Source organism: Achroia grisella, unplaced genomic scaffold, assembly GCF_030625045.1.
Source record: "Achroia grisella isolate CSIRO2021 unplaced genomic scaffold, CSIRO_AGI_Agris_v1 utg1320, whole genome shotgun sequence".
Classification (NCBI taxonomy): domain Eukaryota; kingdom Metazoa; phylum Arthropoda; class Insecta; order Lepidoptera; family Pyralidae; genus Achroia; species Achroia grisella.
The window spans coordinates 68,347-91,204 of record NW_026712621.1 but is presented as its reverse complement, the minus strand read 5'-3'; the positions used below and the strand labels follow the sequence as shown (position 1 = coordinate 91,204).

General features: G+C 30.3%; 1 protein-coding gene across 1 annotated transcript in view; it reads left to right on the top strand.

Moving 5' to 3' along the window:
• Positions 1-2,335: 2,335 nt before the first annotated feature.
• The window catches only part of LOC131855193 (tachykinin-like peptides receptor 86C), an 87,801-nt gene continuing 67,278 nt past the window's right edge, over positions 2,336-22,858 (top strand). The window contains exons 1-3 of the mRNA XM_059206439.1: positions 2,336-2,425; positions 12,873-13,068; positions 21,647-21,758. Of these exons, the coding sequence (XP_059062422.1) occupies positions 2,336-2,425; positions 12,873-13,068; positions 21,647-21,758 (398 nt within the window). The remainder of the gene's footprint in view (positions 2,426-12,872; positions 13,069-21,646; positions 21,759-22,858) is intronic.

The following is a 22,858-nucleotide window of genomic DNA, read 5'->3' as shown; positions in this document are numbered from 1 at the left end:
CATTAGGTACACAATTTATTGTCACTCCTTTTTATTCAAAGGATATCGTAGGACGCGACTGGAGACTAATCCAGAATTAAAAGGGAACCAAGCAAGTAAAAGGATGTGGCTGAATATTATTTTTTTCATATTAGTGTAGTTTTTTTAACTGATTTAGGCAGATTACAAGCTTACATCGTAAGTATATTAGTGTAAGGTGTAAAATGATGATAATGTTAGGTTTTTTTACGGATGATAATGGTATGGTGCACCCGCCTGCGCTAACGGTTTACGCTGGCGGGGCACCAGTGGAGGGTTATAAGATAAACATGAGGTCAGGTCAGTCAGCCCATCGTGATAAATTCATTAGCAATTCATCACGATGTATTTCAGGGGGAACCACGTGGTGGTTAACCTGACATGGTACATTACTACCAATGAGGTTATTAATTCAGATTACTAACAATCTTTATCCCCCGATAATGTTAGGTTAGCCCTGGGTGTGGGAGGATGTAATTGCTAGGGACATGATAGAGTGAGAGGGTCTTTGAGGCCGATTCTCTGCAATGACCTGTGCCTACCAAAAACTTTTACCATGTGCGTTTTTCAATACTTTTTTTAATTACAAAGGAAAGGTACATAACTAGGAAGAGAGAGAGGTGTAGATACTGTTGCGGAAGACTTATAATAAAGATAATAACTTTGAACTAATAATGGACTGATAAAATGTACATAAAAATATTGAACTTATGTATATACTAACAATGGATTACTATTGTAAGATGGAGTGACATAATTTATACACGGCAGTGCTTACTAGACAATATTTAGTATATCTTACAAGCCAGTTACTGTGTACCATAGTTACCATGGTGTGTGGTTTGTGGCATGGCTACACAGCCATGCCACAAACCCATGATGACAGGTTAACATGATACACTGCTACCAATAGGACTACCTACTAATAACCCCTTCTACCCTATAACCGTATTGTTGGAAATAAAACCTCCTTGTTAATACTTTTTTATAGCCATATACTTTTTAATGTTCAAAAAACATTGTGAAAAGAACAGTGACTATATCGCAATTGATCTTTTCACGATATACGGAAGCAAATTATTTTCATTTATCCACAATTACCTAGTTTTATTACAATCACCATAACCACCAACTGAGAAATCCATAATACTCCCCAAAATTATTTTATATATGAAACAATTTTGTTTCAATAGTACTTGAAAATTGTTACACATTTCAATTGTGACATTATATTTCATGTGGATCTGGGGAACAATTACTTGTATAACTTTAACTTCGTCTCTTCAAAGTTAGGTACTTTTATATTAAAAGTACTCTAATAAATAACTTGAAGGCAAACGTTGATTTGTAAATGTAATAACTCAGCTAAAAGTTTGTATTAGGCAAATCTAGATTTCAAACTCGGCTTGAACTCTCGATTACTGTGTCAACTTTGGTTATCGTCTATTTCAACTACGAATAAGTTTTATAAGTTAATGTAAATAAGTGATTAATATTTATACTACTACTACGTAGCAAGTCTACATTCGCAGTTATGTATAAAAAAGCTAGAGTTTATTTATTCTCACACCTACTACCTTCTCGAATAGATAGTATGACTACACTCATTCTGACTCTATGTAACATTCTGAAAGAGAGAAATTCTTATATATTATATAATACTAGAACTTGGCCTTCTTCGCATGGGTGTATAATAAACCGATTCAAAATCTGTTGCGTAGTTTTAAAGATTTAAGCATACATATATGGGCAGACAGCGGCAGCGACTTTATTTTATACTATGTATAAATGATAATGAAGATCCGCTTTAGTAATTCCAAATTTTTATCTTTTTGGTTCGAGATTTCCTTTCACAAGGACTGGCAAAGGACTTACCTTAGGCAGACATTTTCTTCGGAAATATTCTAATGTTATTAACAAAAACGAAACCACCAGGGTTTATTGGTTGGCAATAATTTTTAGCCCGATTTTGCTGATTTATTACCTAGACTAAGTTAGAGTAATGTTGTATACGTATATACATTATATATACATAACTCTAACCTAGTCCAGATCGTCCAGGAAAATGCTTGAAGCTAAAAATAAGCCACTCACTTACATATTGGTTAATCGACATTTTTTACATAATATTATTTTTTTGTTCCAGATTTAATTCATGTGAGCTACTGTTAAACGACAAGAAGTTATGTATTTAGTAAAAAAAAGTGAGTTGGGCGACAACCCTATGTAGATATTGATAATTAACTTAGAGTAGACGCCTTGTTTACAAGAATATTTTAATAATACTCTTTAATAATGGAAGGCATTCGGAGTAAAGATGGATATAATGCATAATATTAGTTTGGAGAGACAAAAATTTTATGACACCCACGACTTCAAGAACCCGCCTAATTCAGAAGACGTGGAGGTAAGTAACATAGCAAGAATAACATCAATCTAGTGATAATACAACCTGCCCATTGACACAGCGTAATCTAGTCCTAAATAAAGATTTTCTTATAGGCATTAACAACAAACATTATGTTTATTTATTAATGTTACAAGTGCGGAACTAAAGCGGTGTTCTAAACAGCTAGACCATAGAGGCAGTGTACGATTACAGATAATTAATTCATTTAGTGTATCACCGAGTAATTTTATGATACTCGATGTCGGCATTTGGAAAGCATGCCTTAGGAAGTAGGAATGCATAGCATATATTTTTTTAATTTCAGGTAAATATCTGTTCCTAATTCATGAAGTATTAATTTAATGTTCTTCCTAATTTATTGATATACGAATATGGTGTAAGTGAAACTATGTCTTTTGTAAAAACCATTACAATGGTGTCAGTCTACTTCTTTCCTTAAAAAAGTGAAAGATATTGAGTGAACTGAAATAAATATAAAATAAAATTTTGATTGTACGTTAATTGCCAAACGATGTGTTCACAAATTCTAAACCAATTTTCGTGATTCTTGTTGGCCAATATTAATTTCACATTAATAGTAGAATTGTCCTTTGTTTTTATAAACCAAAATGAGTAATTATACAAAAATATATACTACCAACAATATTTTAATAAATTTATTATTACAAAGAAAAATCTGAAAATATAATTACTTTATTCTTTTAATTTATTTCTTAATTACTGGATTTATATTATTTTATTAATTTTGCTACCATTAGCAAGTGTGAGACTAGAATTATTCAGTGCGGAAACCTGACCAGAGCTACTTTACGTCATGACCTTCCCCATTAGTGACGAAATTCCGTCCATTATTGAATTTACACCCATATTGCGACTCGTGTTTCGCTTCTAAACGAGCCATCGTAAAACAATGAGAATTTAGAGGCCTAGAGTTGACTGTTCGATGATTAGACTCGTCGTAGTTAAATCAGATCAGATCAAAATCAAATAATAGCGAAGATTACCCCGAACATAACAGAGTGTACCTCATTAGTATAAATTTATTTAGTTAGATAATGGAATCACAATAACATATCTAAAGATTTTTTTACGGAAGATAAAGGGAGTCAGGTCAGTTAGCTCATCGTGACCAATTCTCCAAAAGTAATCACGATGGGATCCAGAGGGAAACGCGTGCAGGTCAACCTGACATGGTACATTGTTAGCAATAAGATCAACCCACATTACTAACTTCCTTTCCCCCTTATCTAACTAATTGTATAATTGCAACTGAAATTCAATTGTAATAGAAATATTATAAATTAAAATATCTGAACCAAAAAATTTATTTTTCAACGGCTAATAAAGGGAACAAAAAGATTCAGTTAGAAAAACATACTGTAAATGTCTGATTTCGCTTCCTTTGATTACTTACAACCTCGCCACCTAATTTCCGTAAAAAAATCCGTACTGTAATACTTTTTGATTCTTACGTTTTTATAGCATAGATATTTTATGTGCCTTTTCAATTATTTATCTAAACCGTGTGCAGAATATAAAATCCATTCCGAGCTTTGTCATTCAGTCACGTAGCATATCGGAACTCGTCGGTAGCTTCCTTTATCAAAATCTGTCACTCAGAAATAGAGGAAAGAATGAAACAATACCTACATGGAGCTAAAAATTTAAAGGTACCAGAGGCTAAACTGTTATCCCTTATATTTAAGACATATTAGTTGTTTTACATTAACCTACCTTATATTGGAATTGTTTATACGATAGGTGGACTTAAAAATGTATGACATCATGTAAGAGAAGGAAAGGATTAAATTTTCATAGATTTTGTAACAATTTATAAAAAATGATTAGCTCCTAGGGTTTGTAGAGTGGTGTTATATAGCTGATAGCCTTTCGCAATAAAAGGACTATTCAATACGAATAGAAGTTGAACTAGTAATTTCAAAGATTATTGCGCTTAAGAAATTTAACAATAGAACAAATATTAAGTTTTTAGTTTTGTATATATTTATGCATTCAATATTTTGTATATATTCATACAGTATTTGGACGTAACATTTATATTTAAAAATGGCAATTTTCTGCGTTACGTAATTCTGTAATAAAAAATCTTTTAAAGACTTTATAATTATCTCAACGAGTGAACGATTTTAATTAAATATGTTTCTCAACTAGTTATTCAATGTATGTATTGTGTAATTTTGTAAAATAAAATTATAACATATTCTACGTATATATTTTTCTTTCATCAAATAAAAATAAATTTGTTAATTTTATATATATTACAGCGGTTTGTGAAAAAGGCGAGGCGGTGTAATATTTGCATTAAGTAAATGAGAGAATAAGAGCTCGGTATGTAGGCTGTATTTTTTACCTTATATACAGAAACAGGACCGTTATAACCTTTGTTATCTTCTATGTTTTTGTATATATGTATGATTTGAACTAATTAAACTTTGTAAAAAGTCATCTGCGTGGGCACCTCTGTTTCAATTTCAGTAGCTATCCAACTTTCGTGTAGGTATTCCGTGTATTGGTTGAAAGGTGACTGAACCTATCCATGCGGACGAATTTTTACAAAGTTTACCTTAGTATTTACATACAAGAAGATTACCAACAGGTGGGCCGTTTGCCATTCCAATTCATATCTATAATTTTCAATGAGATAGCATCATTGTACTATTTTTAGAAAACATAATACAAAACTTCTATATCTGTATCATTGTCTCAACTTACTTTATGTTCTTAATACTGTGTTTATTGGTAAAGTTTTCATTCAAATCGGAATGTATTATATTATTATAGGACTTTCATTATTGTTTCACGTTTTGTATGTTTCTTTGAACTATATCATTATTATCTCGTATAAGGCATCTGAACTTGCTTATAGGCTTGATATATTATCGATATTATAAACGCGAAATTTTGTGAGTATGGATGGATGTTTGTTACTCTTTCACACAAAAACTACTGAACGGATTTTGATGAAACTTTACAGTAATACAGCTTCATCAGAATAACATATAGGCTATAAATTTCACGCTGGTAAAACCGCGGGCACAGATAGTATTCAATAATGAAACATGCATGTTTCTTACATTATATTATAAAAATATTTTTTTTAATTTAAAACACTTAATATTTCATTATACGGTTATCTCTTGTAAGTTCTTGCTTTCTTAGTATTATATATTAAACAACTACGAGTACGTATGTATTGTTTTCAGTGTAACAATAATTTTAATTTTCTAATATTGCAATGGGTTTTTTTCGTGATAAGGATATCTCCTATAAATCCCTGTTCTCTTGGTACTTTAAGCCGAAATAACTACCAAATTTTTTGTGTTATTAGTCTGAATATGCTTTTCTGAGTGGGTTTAATTTATTTTGAATCCATATAAAAATTGCATTGCTTTTTATGATATCTCGTGTACCTTTCTCCAACTAATACATTTGTTTATATTTTAGTAAATATCTATATATACGTAAATTGAGATATATTTAATTGCATTATGGGCTAACAAACTAGATCGGTTCCTGGATAGTCTCCTATATATATCTAAGTATATTGTACGTAATTATTCTATCTTACAATTATTATTACTGTCTAACATTAATTACTATTAATAATTTTATTTGTTTACTTGTTATTTATAACTTAATAAATTTATTTTTATTTATTAATAAAAAGAACTTGTAACAAATACAAACATCTGTAAATTTAAAGAAAATTTATATCACCAAAGCAGAGTAAGCATATTGATCTTCCTATAAGGAGAGGGATTTCCGCCATAAGCTTTCCGTATTTTCCAACATCCAGTAACGTTCGTCCATCAAAGATAAAATCAACATCTACGAGTACATTATTATCTATTTATAAATAATATTCTGAGAATATTTATAACATTCTAAAATTAATAAATGAAGCTCTATAAATAGCTACATTCCTAATGTAACGATTATTTCTGTGCCGACGAAAATATTGCATGTAATTCAAATAAATTTACTGTATTGTATACATTTTACACTAAATAAATATAAATAATTCATTGCTATACTTACTTGAAAGAAAGAAAGAAAATATTTTTATGTATATAAATATTTTTAAAAGATTTCTTCTTTTACGGTGTCACCAAAAATATTTATTACAAATATTAACATTTACAACAGACATGAATGTTTATCGTATCCAAATATTGCCGCACTCAAATAAATAATCATAATAAGAATACTAAAAATAGAATAGGGTTTGCTGAAAGATAACTCTCTATCCCTATTGTTAGCATAATAACATGTCTGCTATGCCCACTGTATGTACAATAAAGAATGACAACATTATAAATGCACAAGTGAGTTTGTTTATTTGTTATGATTTCACGCAAGGATTAATAAAATATTAACAACATAATAAAATCACAAATGAATTCACAAATGAATGGCAGTTTAAATATTAACATAATTTGTAATGTGATGAAAATGGTTTAATAATGAAATGCATGTTACACTAATACATTCATATTATGTTATGTTACGAGGATTGGCATAGACTTTCATTTTAAAAGAAAAAAGGGTACCTTTTTTTCTTTTAAAACCTACTATAAATGAAATAGAATAGAAAATCTTTTATTCAAATAAACTTAATATAAACACTTTTGTATAGTAACAGTTATCAGTCTTTTAATCTACCGTTCATTTGTAAAGCTGTCTCATCACAAGAAGAATCAACATGAATATCGCGTGTTGCTCTTTTGAATAATCGTTTTAACTTTACATTTTTATGTTGAAATGTGTAAATTCAAACCAACGAGCACTAATTTATTAGAGTCAAATATTAAATATACATAGTAAATATACATTAAATCTGTTGTAGTGATTATAACAGACTAGTCCCAACAACCAGCACTCGTTCACGATGATGTTATGATGGATGGTCTCTGATATTGGTATGGTCATGCTATATTATAAAGTAAACTACACTTAATTCGATTTACCAAACTAAATCATTGCGTCAACAAAATGTCATTATGATTTCAGCTCAAATGCAACTAAAGCCGTTCATGGACATGAATAACACAACGAACGTCAGAAAACCACGAAAACCGTCAGTGTAATGAGGTAGTTTCAAGTTTACAACTTATTTCATTGTACTGCCGCAGAATTTCGCAGAGCGGTAACAAATTATGCAAAATCCTGGTATTAGCAACTCGATGCCACTAAACAGCCCTTATTAAAAAAAAATACGGTATTTGTAATGAACCTAAAATAATAAAAGTATAAACATACCGTCTTGACTGTTATACGAAATGGGATAGTCAGAGGAGTGGTAAATTGTTAATTATAATAATAATACCTCTGAACATCTCACACAATATCAAATAGTTCCAGGCTAAGCTTCTGTTATGGATAGACAAATGCTATAAATACATAGTTTAGTATTTTTGTAACTACGTACATATACATAGAAAACACCCAGAACGATATAAACAATCATACTCATGAATACAAAAGTGTGTACCGTGCGAGAAATCAAACCCGTGATTATCGAAATATGTAAAGCGGTGTTCTAAACCGCTAGACCATAATGTTCTGATGAACGTAATATTTCGCTGGGTATATTTAAAAGCAGGGTACTGGATACAAATATTTTTAAGTTGGAAGAAATCGAACCCACGGCGATCAGATATATAACGATGTGCTAAACTACAGGACCACGGTGAGGTTATTATAAAGAATTCTAGAGTAAAAAATCGTAAAATTGACCAAACTTTGTATAGATTAGATTCAATAATTTCCTTGTAGGGACATTGTCCAATTCCCCATGGAAATCTGCAAATAAAATTGAATGGATAGTGCGGTGTACTACGATTCTTTGTCCCATGAGAAATTAGACCTCGGAACATTTCACTGGTCATTCCTTGTTATCCAACAATTTTTCTTTGACATCTCTAGTTTCTAAGTGGCGGGGATTTTAAATAATGGGGTTCAGAGATTCCACTTCTAGCAAGAGGCCATCCTAAAAATACGCCATCCTTTAGGGGAAGGGAAGGGGCCAAAACAAAGTTACATTACATGACAAGAGGCCATAACTTTGTGATATCCACGTTAATATAATATATAGCCTATATCATTATTAAATAATCTACAAAGTCGTACAATGAGGTACAATGTCGTACAGTGATTATTACGGAACTCTTTAGAGTTATAAAAAACTTTACTTTTTCATATTTTGACATGTATTTGAAATGAATTTTGGTTTTGTTATATATGTTTTCCTCTTGTACCAGATAATTGACTGGCAGAGAATGCCATCAGGCATTAAGTCTATCAGTATACATTTTTGTGTGCAAAAGAATAAATAAATAATTCCTTGTAACAAAAAATACATAAGTTTGTAATAAAATATAGTTTGCGTCGCCAAATTTTACCTACCCTTCACAATGACTACAATGTTGTATAACGACGTTCATGTTGTCTCTACACTTGTAATATTTCTGTCAACACTTGAGACCCTTACATTAGTTTACGTCTACACTAACTAACATAGATTTAAGTTCAGTGTAAATCAGTCTACGTCTCGACTTCGCGTCGAATAAACGCTTTACTAATAAGCCAAGTTGCACACCACTAAATAAACTTACTAATTTATAATAAATAGTACAATTATTTCACCGGTATACTCACTACCTATATACTACAATAAACAAATATATCATGTAGCGACACTTCATCACATCATATAGTACATAACGCTACAGTGCTGAGGATAACCACCGCGCTACTATCAGATGGGCCGTATGCTTGTTTGTCACGTACGTGGTATAAAAAAAATGACATCACAAAACATATTATCACAATATAGTCTAAATACAACAAATTTCTACTTCCGACAACTTGATAAAAACTAAGTAGGTACTTTTTATTATTATCATAAATGTTAATATTACGCATTATATTTATATGTAAGTAATATAAGTGCATTCTACATACATACATAGAAACCTATACAAAATACTAGTCTTCCATTATGGTAGATTGAAACAATGGAACGCCAGATGGTCGAATACGAAATTCTTTTCTTATACACGTCTACATTCATCAATCTATTCAGAAGCAGTTACGAGTACTTTTAACTTGGCTCTATCTTCTCTTTTTCGATAAACCTCATGTTTCTAAATTACATTCACTTTGTAGTAAATAAGTTATAAAGTATTTCGAATATAAGTATATAAAGAATTTCGAAGTGTTTTCTAATTGTTTTTGAGTAAATAGAAACCTGATAGAAAATGATAAATGACGGCGCGGCGTAACCTACGCCAGGATAGGTCATACCTAATTTAGTGTTGCACATAAAAATTATAACAGCGTCCATCAGATCTACAGAGACTGTTTTTAGTTTTCTTGGAAATCGTCCCTTATATAATAATGCAAGCAATGTTGAAACAAACAAGAAGCTTATTATGAAAAAAAAAGACAGCAGAATCAAGGCAAGAAGAATCATCAATCTGCACGCCATTCTGATATACAAAAGAACGTACAGGATGGTCACAGATATTAAATAGAATAAAAAACCAACGGAAAAGCCTAATTACTCTTCTCCTTAAGGTTCTTCTCCTTATGTTATTTAATATAGCAAATCTATACTCGAAGTATTTCCTAGTGTACTTCTGTTTGAACTGACAGCCTTTATGACTATGTCTTGACATCGTAACTTTGGGAGTTTAACTTCGAGTTTATCTCCCACGGTTGATGTTTCCAATTCCGCGAACTCTCGAGACAATGACTTCCCGTGTAATAAAGTTATTCCCCTTTGTATTTTTGATGACGCGTGTGGAAAAGTTTGATAGAAGGACTCAATCTAGACAAAATTAGACTAGTAGAAATCTATATGGTAGTGAACTAGATTATATAGCAAAAATAAGTACCTAATAAAAAATCTTTTTGCTGTTGATAGTGGATTGACAATCTAAATTGAAGTGGGATTATGGTTTGTAATATTAATTTATTACTACAACTATAAATTGTTTTGGGCTTTTATAATTTTATAATATTTATAAGAAAATAGAAACTACGTTCTGAATGAGTGGTGGAATAAAAAAAATTACTATTCAAAAGTGCTTGTACTGAGTTTATATGAATAAAGATTATTTCTATTTCTTATTTCTATTCATGAAACAAACTTGGAACAGTTAAACAAAATATTGTAGATTTATATAGCTATGGAATCGTATTATTGCATGTGTGATACGGTCTTGTCCTACTTTTCTTTTTTTTTTATGAAAGAGAATAAACAAACAAGTATATCTAAGTGTATAGGTCAGTGGAGAGTGTAAATAGTAGGCTATAGATATGACAGTAATGTTACTCTGATATCTATTTGCACTACAAAAGTGGTTCCATAATAAAATTATGAATAAATATGATATATTCATTCTTTATATTCATGGGGAAACAGCCAAATCTCAACTTTTAAATTGGAACACAAATTTGAAAAGAGGCTACTCGGTAGCAAATAAATGTACTAAAATTTTGTATAGAGAAGTCTTATATTTGTTCAATTATTATATTTTATATCGTTGAATACTTTTAAAGAAACATGTGAAGCGATAAGATTGATGGCGCCTTTTTCAATATACTATACAGATAAAAAAAATCTATTACACAGATGAATGAAATTTCTATAAATACACATACAGTAGTAACAACATGCAAACATTGTTAAATTATGAAAAAAAAAACATCTATTTAAAGATATTTCGTTTTGTTTGTTATCTTTCTAAGGATATAACGGAGCAATACATTGATTGAATTTTACCGAACGAGACTTTTTCATTTGTGAGTTTCTTCGAATACGGTGGCAAACTGGCAATGTCTGAGATTCCATTATACCAATTATGCATCATGATGCTTATTTTATTTTGTGTGATTTTTGTTTTCAATTTCGACGACGTACACAAACAAAATTCGGGGCTTTAAGTATCTTACGAATTACTTTTGTTACGTAATATATATATAAGTAAATAAAAATCTTTTTGTAACTTCAAATTAACAGTTTTTCATAAAATACAATGTATGTATGAATGTATACAAAAATTACATAGAAAAAGTAGCTTAAACATTTTTGTATGTTTCTATGTCTGTTTTTTCTTGTTAATCTCTGAAATAGCTGGACGATTTTGACGGTACTTCCACACGCAGATAGTTATGATACGAAAAGTAACATAGACTACTTTTATTTTTGAAATTTTATTTATTTTAATAAAAAAAATAATATCCACGCAAACAAAGTCCGCGAATAACAGCTAGTAAATAATAAAATTGCTTAAATTAATTTTAAGCAATTTAGGTACACAACAATAACGCTATAACTTCAATTGAATCGTTAGGTTTTCCTGGTTATGATTCCTGGTATGATACATATTATAATACAACATTAAACATATTTTGCCTGGAATTGTGGGTAATCTGTTTTTTATGTATAAAAATATATTCATCTGTATTATTTCAATATCAAGTATCAAATAACTTATTAATGTTCAATATAATCTAATAAAAATCTAATTTATACGAATAACATTAAAATACCAAGTAGAACAGGTATTTACATAGATTTGATGATATGGTATAGATATTGCAAAGGGAACTTTGTACCTAAACAAACTGGATGGGTAACCGTTACTATTTACTGACTAGCTACTTTGTTTGTTTAGGCCAGCACTCCCCAAATCTTTTTGTCTCATCGACCACTTGCCGTGTACTTCGGTTTTGCCAAACCCTATGTGTAACAAATATCATGGTAAATGTGTCTCTTTTTCTATGTTAATATTGAAACATTGCAAATTCATGGATGCTATAGAGGTATTTATCGCATATCGAGATCGATATTATTGAATATATGTTAGTACACAATTTGAGTATCATCGGTTTCTATAAAAATCCTTTATCAAAATTATAAACTAATAGATTTAGATGTGAGAGCTAGCAATATATTATCTGGTCGGCCTCCACGCAGTCCTCCCTGGCAACAACGGTGGTTGATTATTGGTAAATGCTCCACGATAGTCTAATTTATTTGATTTAATGGAAATCACACGATTCTATTCATGAGTCTAAATGATCTGATTTCGTGGAAACTCTAAAATTTTAGGAATAGGGAACAAACGAGCTTACCTAATGGTAAGAGACTGACGCTGCTCATGAGCATCTGCAAAACTAGTGGAATTGCATTGCCGGTTTTTTAAGAAGGAATAAGTTCCTTTCTTGAAGATTTCAATATCGTAAGGCAAAAAGAAATACCATTGCCGGAAGGTGATTCTACAAAGTAGTTGTGCGTGGCAAAAGGTTTCTTAACCACTAACACCCTTATTATAAAAAAAACAAAACCATCTATTTCTATGTACCAGTAATTAGGTTACATATATTAATTTATTTTCAATTGTTATTCCCTTAGGTGGTATTCACGTGGAAGATGGATTTCAACCACAGTACTCTCGGGGCCGCTACGGTCCTCGTACCCAAGGCTCCAACAGCAGCACCGTCCACCACCACCATGCCGCTCTGGGCCCATAACTCGTGGGTGTTCCTCTTCGCAGCGATGCTGGCCGTCGCTATTGGTGGAAACGCCATCGTCATTTGGATAGTGACAGGTAATTATTCGTTTTACATATTCCGTGGCATATCGGTTGCCAAATTAAAATTGTAAACGTGAGCACCTTCACCTCCAACGTGAGAATCCTATGCATATATACACAATAATTGAAAGGAAAACAATATTAAGTTTATATACCTACAACCAAAATAATCTACTGCCATCTAACGCAAATCCAGCAAATTACATGTATTTGTTTTGTTCTGGAAATCTATTAACTATACCGTCATTCTTCACAAGCGGCGTGTATGTATACATATATATATTATTAAGGCAGGCTGGATCAAGTTATAATAGATAATATACACAGTAGATTGTTTTATTATGGTAGACGCATTGTGTTTAAAAATAAGTTTCCATTAAGTTTTCACAACTAAATAACCATCTAGTCTGGTCTATACTATTTAAAGACACGTTATCTTACAAGGTAAATAATCTCGGGAACCATAGCACCGATACAAGAAATTACCATTAATATGTTAATATAAGTACCTGTACACAACTCACAAAGCCACAAGCACAACGGCGAAACTCCACTAGTTATTTTGTAAAAGGAAAATATTATATAAATAGCTCCTCATCCCGATTTCGCCCGGGTGTCCTTGTATTATACATAAAACATTCCTCTTGAATCACTTTATTTATTAAAACAACAGCTTCAAAATCCGTTGCGTAGTTTTAAAGATTAAGCATATATAGGGATGGACAGATAGCGACAGCGACTTTGTTTTATACTATATGATAATGATCAAGTAAAATAATATGTAAAGTTAGATACAAACTTCTTGGCATTCGATGGAATTACCATGTCAGAGATGGATTCGCCAGGTCCATCATGTGGCAGAGAGGGAAACTTCGAGCAGTTTCCGGGACTTGATACCCGGGTATAGGTTTAAGGGTCTCCTTTTGCTGATGTACGTCAACATTCATCTTCATCAGTCGTGTTTATCTCCCTGCCCAGCCATACCAGGTAGCAGCCTGATAGTGCAGTGCAGTTTAATTACTAATAGAATCTACTGGCCTAAAATACTAAATCTAGGCCAAGATCTTTTAAAAGATTGTAGAGAGGCAAAGAGGCAAATATTCTCACCGTTGCTTCTCAATTTATATATTCAAATATCCTATATGTTTATAAAAATCTTGACTTATTTTCAAAAAACAGCAATTTTCATAATATTAATACTAGATTTAAAGACAAACTTGCTGTCCCCAAGTATCGTTTAGAAAAAGTCAATAGGTCTTTTATGGGAATAGGTATAAAAATTTATAATAAGATACCAAAGGATATATTGGAATTACCCTTAAATAAATTGAAGACATCTGTTAAATCATATTTACTGAGCAAGGCCTATTACTCACTAAACGATTACGTGAATGACGAGCGTGCATGGCAATAGTTTTCATGTTCGGGATTTTCATTTAATGTTAGAGATAGACAACTATATAAATACCTATGCATTGTAAATAAACTGGCTTTTAAAAAAAAAGTAATTCAATTGAGATTCTTGCCTGTTCTTCTCAATTGGATCTGAACTGGACGGTAGGGAAAAAAATTATAATGTAAAAACTTGACGTTCATAAGCGGCTAAAATATCCTACATGAATAAATGATTTTTGAATTTTGAATTTTATGAGAGATTTCGCTGGTATGCCTATCATTCCCACTTCAACCGCATAAAAATTAAGCACGTAGCTATTTTTCGTTAATTAGTTCACAATTAATAGAATATCTCGTATTACCTATACGTAAAAAGAAACTGTAAAGAAAAAAAAAATACTACTTCTTTTTGGAGTTGAGTGAGAGTTAAAAATAATTTGAATGGACTCTCACAGAGTATTATTCAAGTGAATTAAATATTGAAGTCCTGAATTGTATCCGAAAACTTTATATTAAGTATTTACAACAAACCTGAAATAGATCTGGCAATCCATTTACTTTCCAAACTAAGCAGACTTTATAACAACTGTATTTTAAACTTTCAATACTTATTTAATATAGGAACTCGGATTGTTTATTATTTAATCTCATTATTCAATTATATCACAGAGACTAAACAGTATACTAGCTGTTACCCGTAATTTCGTCTGCTATTTAAAAAACAGCCTACTGCTATTCCCGTAATATAATCAATCTTCACGTCAAATGTAATGAATATCCAATTATTTATTTAGTTGTGAAGACATTAAAAAGACATACCGACAAACAAATTGATGGGCTCATTTTGTTATTTATAGTATTAGTATGGCTATCTGTATCCAATATTAAATTAAATTGATTAATACCACTTTTCAGATTGACTAGTGATCAGGCTTACGACAGTATACTTCTTAACCAACAACCTATCCACATACGAAACGAAAATATATCCATTCCAATAAAAAATATTTCTGTTTCTAATATAATATTCGTAGGATAAAATAAACAATAGGTAGTTTGTGATACTATATAAATAATTTTAGCGGCTTTATTTATAGTAATAATTTTGGCGTAAAAATATGGACATTTTAACTAATAGCTTTCAATAAAATAGCATAAACATACAGTACATTTAATCTTAACCAAAGAATTCATAATTACATGTATGTATTACTTATAACATACATAAATAAAACATAACAATAAAACTGATTAAAATATTTGTTCAGGATTTTCGATGGAAAGTGTTACATAATTTTTAATTATTAATTTATTTTTATTTGTTTATTGCAAAATAAAAATAAAATAACATTATTATGATATATAATTTCAATATGAACGAGCTTTAAAACCATCTTTGGCTTCAGGAAACTTCTTAGATTTAATTGATATTAATCAATTAATGGGAAATCAATCTTTTAAAACGTCAGTTACATTATAAAACTTCGCGGTGAACTCATCTAAATCTCTGCGATCTTTTAGTAAAATAAACTTTTAGAATTAATGTATGATATATTTTATTTGGAGATATCGTTTCGTCACAGTTTTTGTGTTTACCTTTTTTTCTTTTATATTTATATAGTTTTTCGCCGCTTTACTCGGAATTAGCTAATGGATTACCAATCGGTAAATTATAATCTATTTATTAACCATGATTTTTTCTTGATCAGAACTCAGAATGATGCTAATAGGGTCTAAACATGGGAAGCTGTCATCATCCGACTTTATTTTATACTATGTAATAATAATGATTATTATTACATAGTATAAAATAAAGTCGGTGTCGCTGTCTGTTCCTATGTATGCTTAAACCTTTAAAATTACGCAACGGATTTTGAAGAGATTTTTATAATCATAGAGTGATTCAAGAGGAAGGTTTATATGTATACCCGTCCGAAGCCGGGGTGGATAGCTAGTATAGTAATAAAAAACATCCATTATTTAATGTGCAGAATTTGTGTAAATTCGTATTTTATTTTTAACAATGAAATAGAAAGATTACTTTCTTAATAGTTTCTCTGTCTACCCTGTGATGGATGTAGGATGAAAATAAATAGGGCAATAATAGTAAGGCGTAGTTTATATTGGGGCCTCGAGGGTAAATATGCATCTATTTCGAGATTAAACCTTCAACGGACCCTTGCTCCCGTCTCGCCATTAAATTTAACTCCAGGAATGTTCTCTACGCAGAGAAAATCTGTAAATGTGCGTTATACCTACGTAAGATGTATGTCGTGTACGTTTATATTATCTAGATTATAGGGATCCCATCAAGAATGCTGGACATGTGTGGGCATATTATAGGCGATCGTAAAGACAGAACACACTACCTATGTGAATGATGGATTTGTATCGTGTTTGGAATATACATAAGTTCTATCTGGAACTTATGTACTTAGTAGCTGTTTTTAGCTATATATATTAAGTATTAGTGTAATATTACGTTATATATATTATATATATATAGTTTATATTAAGTATTAGTATAATATTATGTTATCTGTGGTATTAGTGTAGGCTTGTCTAAACCTACACTAATACTTATAACTTTGGAATAGATCTATTTATTTTATAGAGTATAACTTTAGCTTTTGGAAATTAGAAAAATATATTAATAATAGTCTATATTACTTATAATATTATAAATTCCAAAGTTTGTCTATCTATTTGATCTTTATTCACTACAGAAGTTGACTTTTATTAAAGAGTTGAACGAAATTTTATGTGGCGTGGAAATAAATTGTATTAAAGGCTAAAGTATGTCTAAAAAAGCAGATCAAGTCGCAAAAACCAGCTCTGGCAAATGACGGTTTACATTTTTTGCCTGAATATCGAAAGAGAAGAGGTAATTTTTTTATATGTACATAAAATGTTGTATATAAAGTTTGGATGTATATAACGAATATTATAAGGACGGAAGAACTTAATTTTCTTTGCTTCTTCAGTCTATTTTTATATTTATGTTATCCTTATTTGCATGTTTTCTACCTACTTGACAATTAATTTTGTTATACTATGGTTGCCGTTAAAAGATTACTTTCAGCAATATAGCCTTATGGTACTCGTACACGTGTACATATAATTTATGTGAATTTTCCTTGATTGTATGCTGCTAATAAAGTATATTTTATCTCTCTGTCTCTTAAATACCATATATGACGTACTAATAAATTAAATATATATAGCTAATCATATAAAGTCAAAATTAGGTAAAATGTGTCTTATTTTTATGTTAACTTAGAGATATTTATCTGCGGGCTAAATATGTCTCGAATCTGTTAAATAATTATTTCATGAAAAACTAACAAAGTACATCCACCCCAATAAACTTCTTGTTTATGGTATCAGTAGGTCGTCAAAAATAAAAGCAACCAATATTTTTACTTTATCCGTTTATAAGAAATGTAATATCTATTTTTTTCTCAAACACTACTCGTGCTCTAGATGTTTCTCGTGTTTACATTTCAATATCGTTATTTAATGATGATAAAAAATAAAGTATGTGTCTATTTTTTGTTGTTCGATTGTAACCAACATCTATTATTTTATTAATTTATCCAATGGTAGGTGGGCCATGTTGAAAATATTAACAAATATTATTTCGTTCTTACTCTTATTTTACTTATTTCTTTTCAATATATATATATATATGTCGACCCATATTAATTTATTTAATATATTCTATAATATTCTAGGAATTTTCATACCAATTTCTCCAACCATTTATTGGTAAAGCCTTACAATAGAAACATATAAACAGACGGAGTTTACCTCGTCATGATTTTAATATGCATACTTATATCTATAGGTTTACGTATGATATTACTATAGTAATGTCTTTTTCGTCATGAAATAGTTATAAAACTCAATCTATCATGTCCAGCTATTGGTGGGCTGTTCATTTAATTATTAATAACCAACGATATACAAGTACACACAATTTACGAGCTACCCGAGTGCTATAAAGTTTGTATAGGCCGTGCCGTGTGGTTGACAATTCATTAATTAGTACCTACATCCAAGTTACAGTTAGTAAACAAAAAGTTAAGCTAAAAATAATATCAATGCTTATATAGGACTGTAGTCAAGTTTACTTTAATTAATCTGCGGTACACTACTTACATTGAAACCTACTACAATATCTAGGTATACATATAACTAAAATTGGAGTGTCTGTTTGTGATATTGAAATAACCGTTTTTTACTAAATGTGAATATAAATACGGTACATATATGAATTTTTTTTTGTCTGTCTGTTTGTCCCGGTTAATCTCTGATATAGCTGGACTGATTTAGACGGGACTTTTATTGGCAGCTGATGTAATAAGAAGTAACTTAGGTTAAATTCTTATATTTTAAAAAATACAGTTAAATTCCATGCGGACGAAGTCGCGGGTACACCTAGTAAATAATATAATGCAAACAAATAAATGTATCGTCACGACTGTTAATCCAGATGGGGTAGTTAGAGTTATGTCGATGTTGTGGTGAACGTAACACTTAAGATGCCCATATTTCGTTCGATATACTCGTATTTCGGTATAGACCGTTTGAATCCAACATGCCAAGGTGTGAACCGCCATCTCCCGGATTTATTTTTAATTTGTTATCGGTGTTTCATTAATTAGATAGGCGCTCAGAGATATACAGTATATCACAGATTTTTTTTTGTGTACATCAAATTCGTATTCATGACCTTTTGAGAGTAATTTAGAGTAGTAAACGACTAGTCGACGACACGACGTTCTTGTAATGGATTTAATTGAACTATAGCTATATAGAACATATATAGCACATATATATATATATATATATATATATATATATATATATATATATATATATATATATATATATATATATATACAGTGTAGTTTCTTGTTCATTATTTTCAAGTAGACTTAAAATATTCGAATGAAACTACTTAAAATAAATTATAAAGTTTATTTCTATGATGATTATTTCTATACTTATAGTCTTATTTGGTCTTTATTTATTACTATCCCTATTAATTTTGGCTACCTATTTCAAATGAATAGAACTTCAAATAACAAGACAATCAACTGATTCTTTATTTACTGGCTTTGAATATTATTATTCTGTATTAGCAGAATGATTATTAGTAAATGTGAATTTTTTTTTTGTTTATTACATCTTTTCCCATTAATGACTCAACCTCGTTGGTTAAATTAATGTAAGTAGTAAAATATATAATGAAGTAAGTACTTAGATTTTTATTATATTTATATATTTAAATCCGTCTAAAAATAGTTGAGTTGAGTCCGTCTATATTTAATTGATATACAATAAAAGGCTTAACAGCTTTAAAATACTTGGAAAAAAATCAGAAGCGCGTACGTACTAGTTATTTTATAGGGATTTGTTACTCAACGAGCTACGAGGTTAGGTACGGAAATATAAACTAAAAACGTCACAAGAGCACGTCTAAAGCAATTTATCCACCATCCCCTTTAGTGTATTTTTCGCCATTTCAATAGCTATCGTTTACGCACCGTTGCTTCGCATACATTGCTCTGATTTTCTATAGACATTTATGTCACCGTGTGACGATAAATAAATTAATAATATTCACAGGCAGCTCGTTCAATATAATATTGTGATATTGCCTATGTATCTACTCTTTGTTTTATTCAAATATCGGCCTACAAAATCAATATTGTACATGCCATGATCAGCTCTCGCTAAAAAGCTGTTTTGTCTTACAATTCCATTGTTTAATGAATATCAACGATATATATACGCATTTATCTCTCAAGCTGAGATGTTTTGAACCGATTGTTAATTTTTATTTACGATGTTGGCAAACAAGCATACGGCCTGTTTATGTACGCCTAAAGCACTAGAGGATGTTTAGTAAGCGTTTCCGATCCTAAAGAAATCTTATAACTTTCTTGAAAAAAACCTATGCTGTATGTGTGTGTTAATAATTGTGATACTCCTAGTTCTATATTATTGTTTATATCATAATGTGAATCATCACTATACAAGATTTTAATTATAACAAACAAGAATAAAATAGATGTACAGAGTATCTTATTATGTTGTAAATATGTAAGTCACTTGAATAATGTATACTATCTTAGTATACATTATTTAAGTTGTTTAAAATAAAAAATAAATTGTTTAAAATAATAACAAAAGCTTGTTTAAAATTTTTTTTATTGAATTTTCAATGTGTATCGTACATTTTAATTAAATCAGGTTTGAATGTATATATTTTAATATCAAAGTAATAAATGTAATTAACCAGTTTGTAACATAATTGCTAGACAGATTGAAACAAAAATTTATATCATATAAAATGTCTATTTTTAGTATCCTATCGAACGTATCAAATTATAAGTGTACAAAATTAGCTACTACAAGTATTATTTTCTGAAACTTTATATGTTTTATTATATCGATATCGGTAATTATACCAAATTATATTTTGTTATAGGAGTTTTATTGAAATCTGATTTTTATATTCTATTGCCTGTCTATCCTTTTGCCCTGCATTACGCTTTAATACTAGAAATTGATGCTCATGAACTATTTCTTATACGTGATTCACACACCAAAACTTTAAAAAGTAAGTGTTTTTAGGACACTGGGTTCAAAGATTTGTATTCATGAGTATAACTGTTTGTATTTGTCTGGGGCCTATCAATGTTTATTATGATTTTATTTACAAAATATATATTTAAATATTTCTATAGCTTGTTTAGTATTCATTATACAAGCTCTGTGTACTACTTTATTCACCAACTGATTACACTGACATTATTGAAATTTTAGACAGATTTTTTTTAAAGTATTTGTTTTGTCAGGAATTTAGTATATGGTCTCACAAGCTTATTATTACCTTATGACTCGATAAGTCGTTAATCTCGTACTTTTATCTCGTATAATTGTTTTTTAATTACAAATACAGAAAAAATGATTTATCAATATGGTATGGTATATGGTCTCAAAATGTAATATAAGATCAAAATTGTACAATTACATATTATCAAATTAAAATTTAATAATATTTAACAATAATTAATACGACTGGACCGCGTGAGCCAATGTAAAATAAAAGCATACTTGTGATAGTTAAAACGTGCTTCAGGTTTAAAGAAGATTGGTTTTATAATTTTAAATCTCTTTTTTACAGCTCACAGAAGAATGAGAACTGTAACCAACTACTTCTTGGTGAATTTGTCCTTCGCTGATCTCATGATGGCTTCTCTGAATTGTCTCTTCAACTTCATTTATATGTTGCATAGGTAAGTCATTTTTATTCTATTAGCGTACGCTATGGGAATAACTCTATAGTTTTTAAGAATGATATCGCACAAGTGGGCCAGGGGCGTCTCTTGAAAACGTGATAAAATTGGTTGTGCTGTTCATGTGTATCATAGGAGATGGCAGCGAGTTTCCACTAGAATCTTCTGCTTGTTTGCTATTAATATTCCAGTCATAATAATAACAATGATTTACTCAATAAACCGAACGACCAACAATCTGGTTCAGATTGCTTGAAAGCGTTGGATGAGAGCAGCGCAGGACCGATAGTCGAGGACATTTTTGAGGGAGGCCTATGTTCAGCAGTGGATGTCTTTCGGGCTGAAATGATGATGATGACTGAATAAACCAACGAATTTTGAAAGTCGAATGTTGATATTTCTTACGTAAGATCTGTTACCAATACGAGTTACCAATTTATTACCAGACTTCTGAATGTAGTAAATTCAGGTAAACATATGTTATGCACTGATCTCGGGTACGATCTATCTCAATACTAAATTCCATTCAAGTACGTTTAATATTTCCTGCGTGAAAGAGAAATTAATGTAACGAATAAACATTCTCAGAAACAATCTCATTCGTAATAAAAATAGAATAGATTAATTTAATACTTATGTAGAACAATGGGTTGCTACTATTATAACACCAAATTTATGTCAAATACATCTACTTAGTACTTTCTACGTGAAAGAGTAACGAATGAATATTTTCACAAACTATATCATTGATAATAAAAGTAGAATACATTAATTTAATACTTCTATAGAACAATAGATTGATAATATCTGAAGATCTACCTCTTAAATATATGAATTTCCAAGGATAGTGCCTACATATGTGGTGAATTGTTGTATCTTTCTGTAGACCAAAGGGTCGTATCGGAATGTAATATAGTATTGGTATATTTCACCTACAAGGACATTATCGTTTCACGCCGCATTAGGTTTCGTTCTCAAAGCGAGTTTTCGGGTATTATTGTAAAAATCAAAACTTATCTTTTTGCTATACGTGTATAGTAAATCACAGAAAGGTTACAGACTGTATTAACAGTAACGTCTGATAACGGCTTATATTTTGA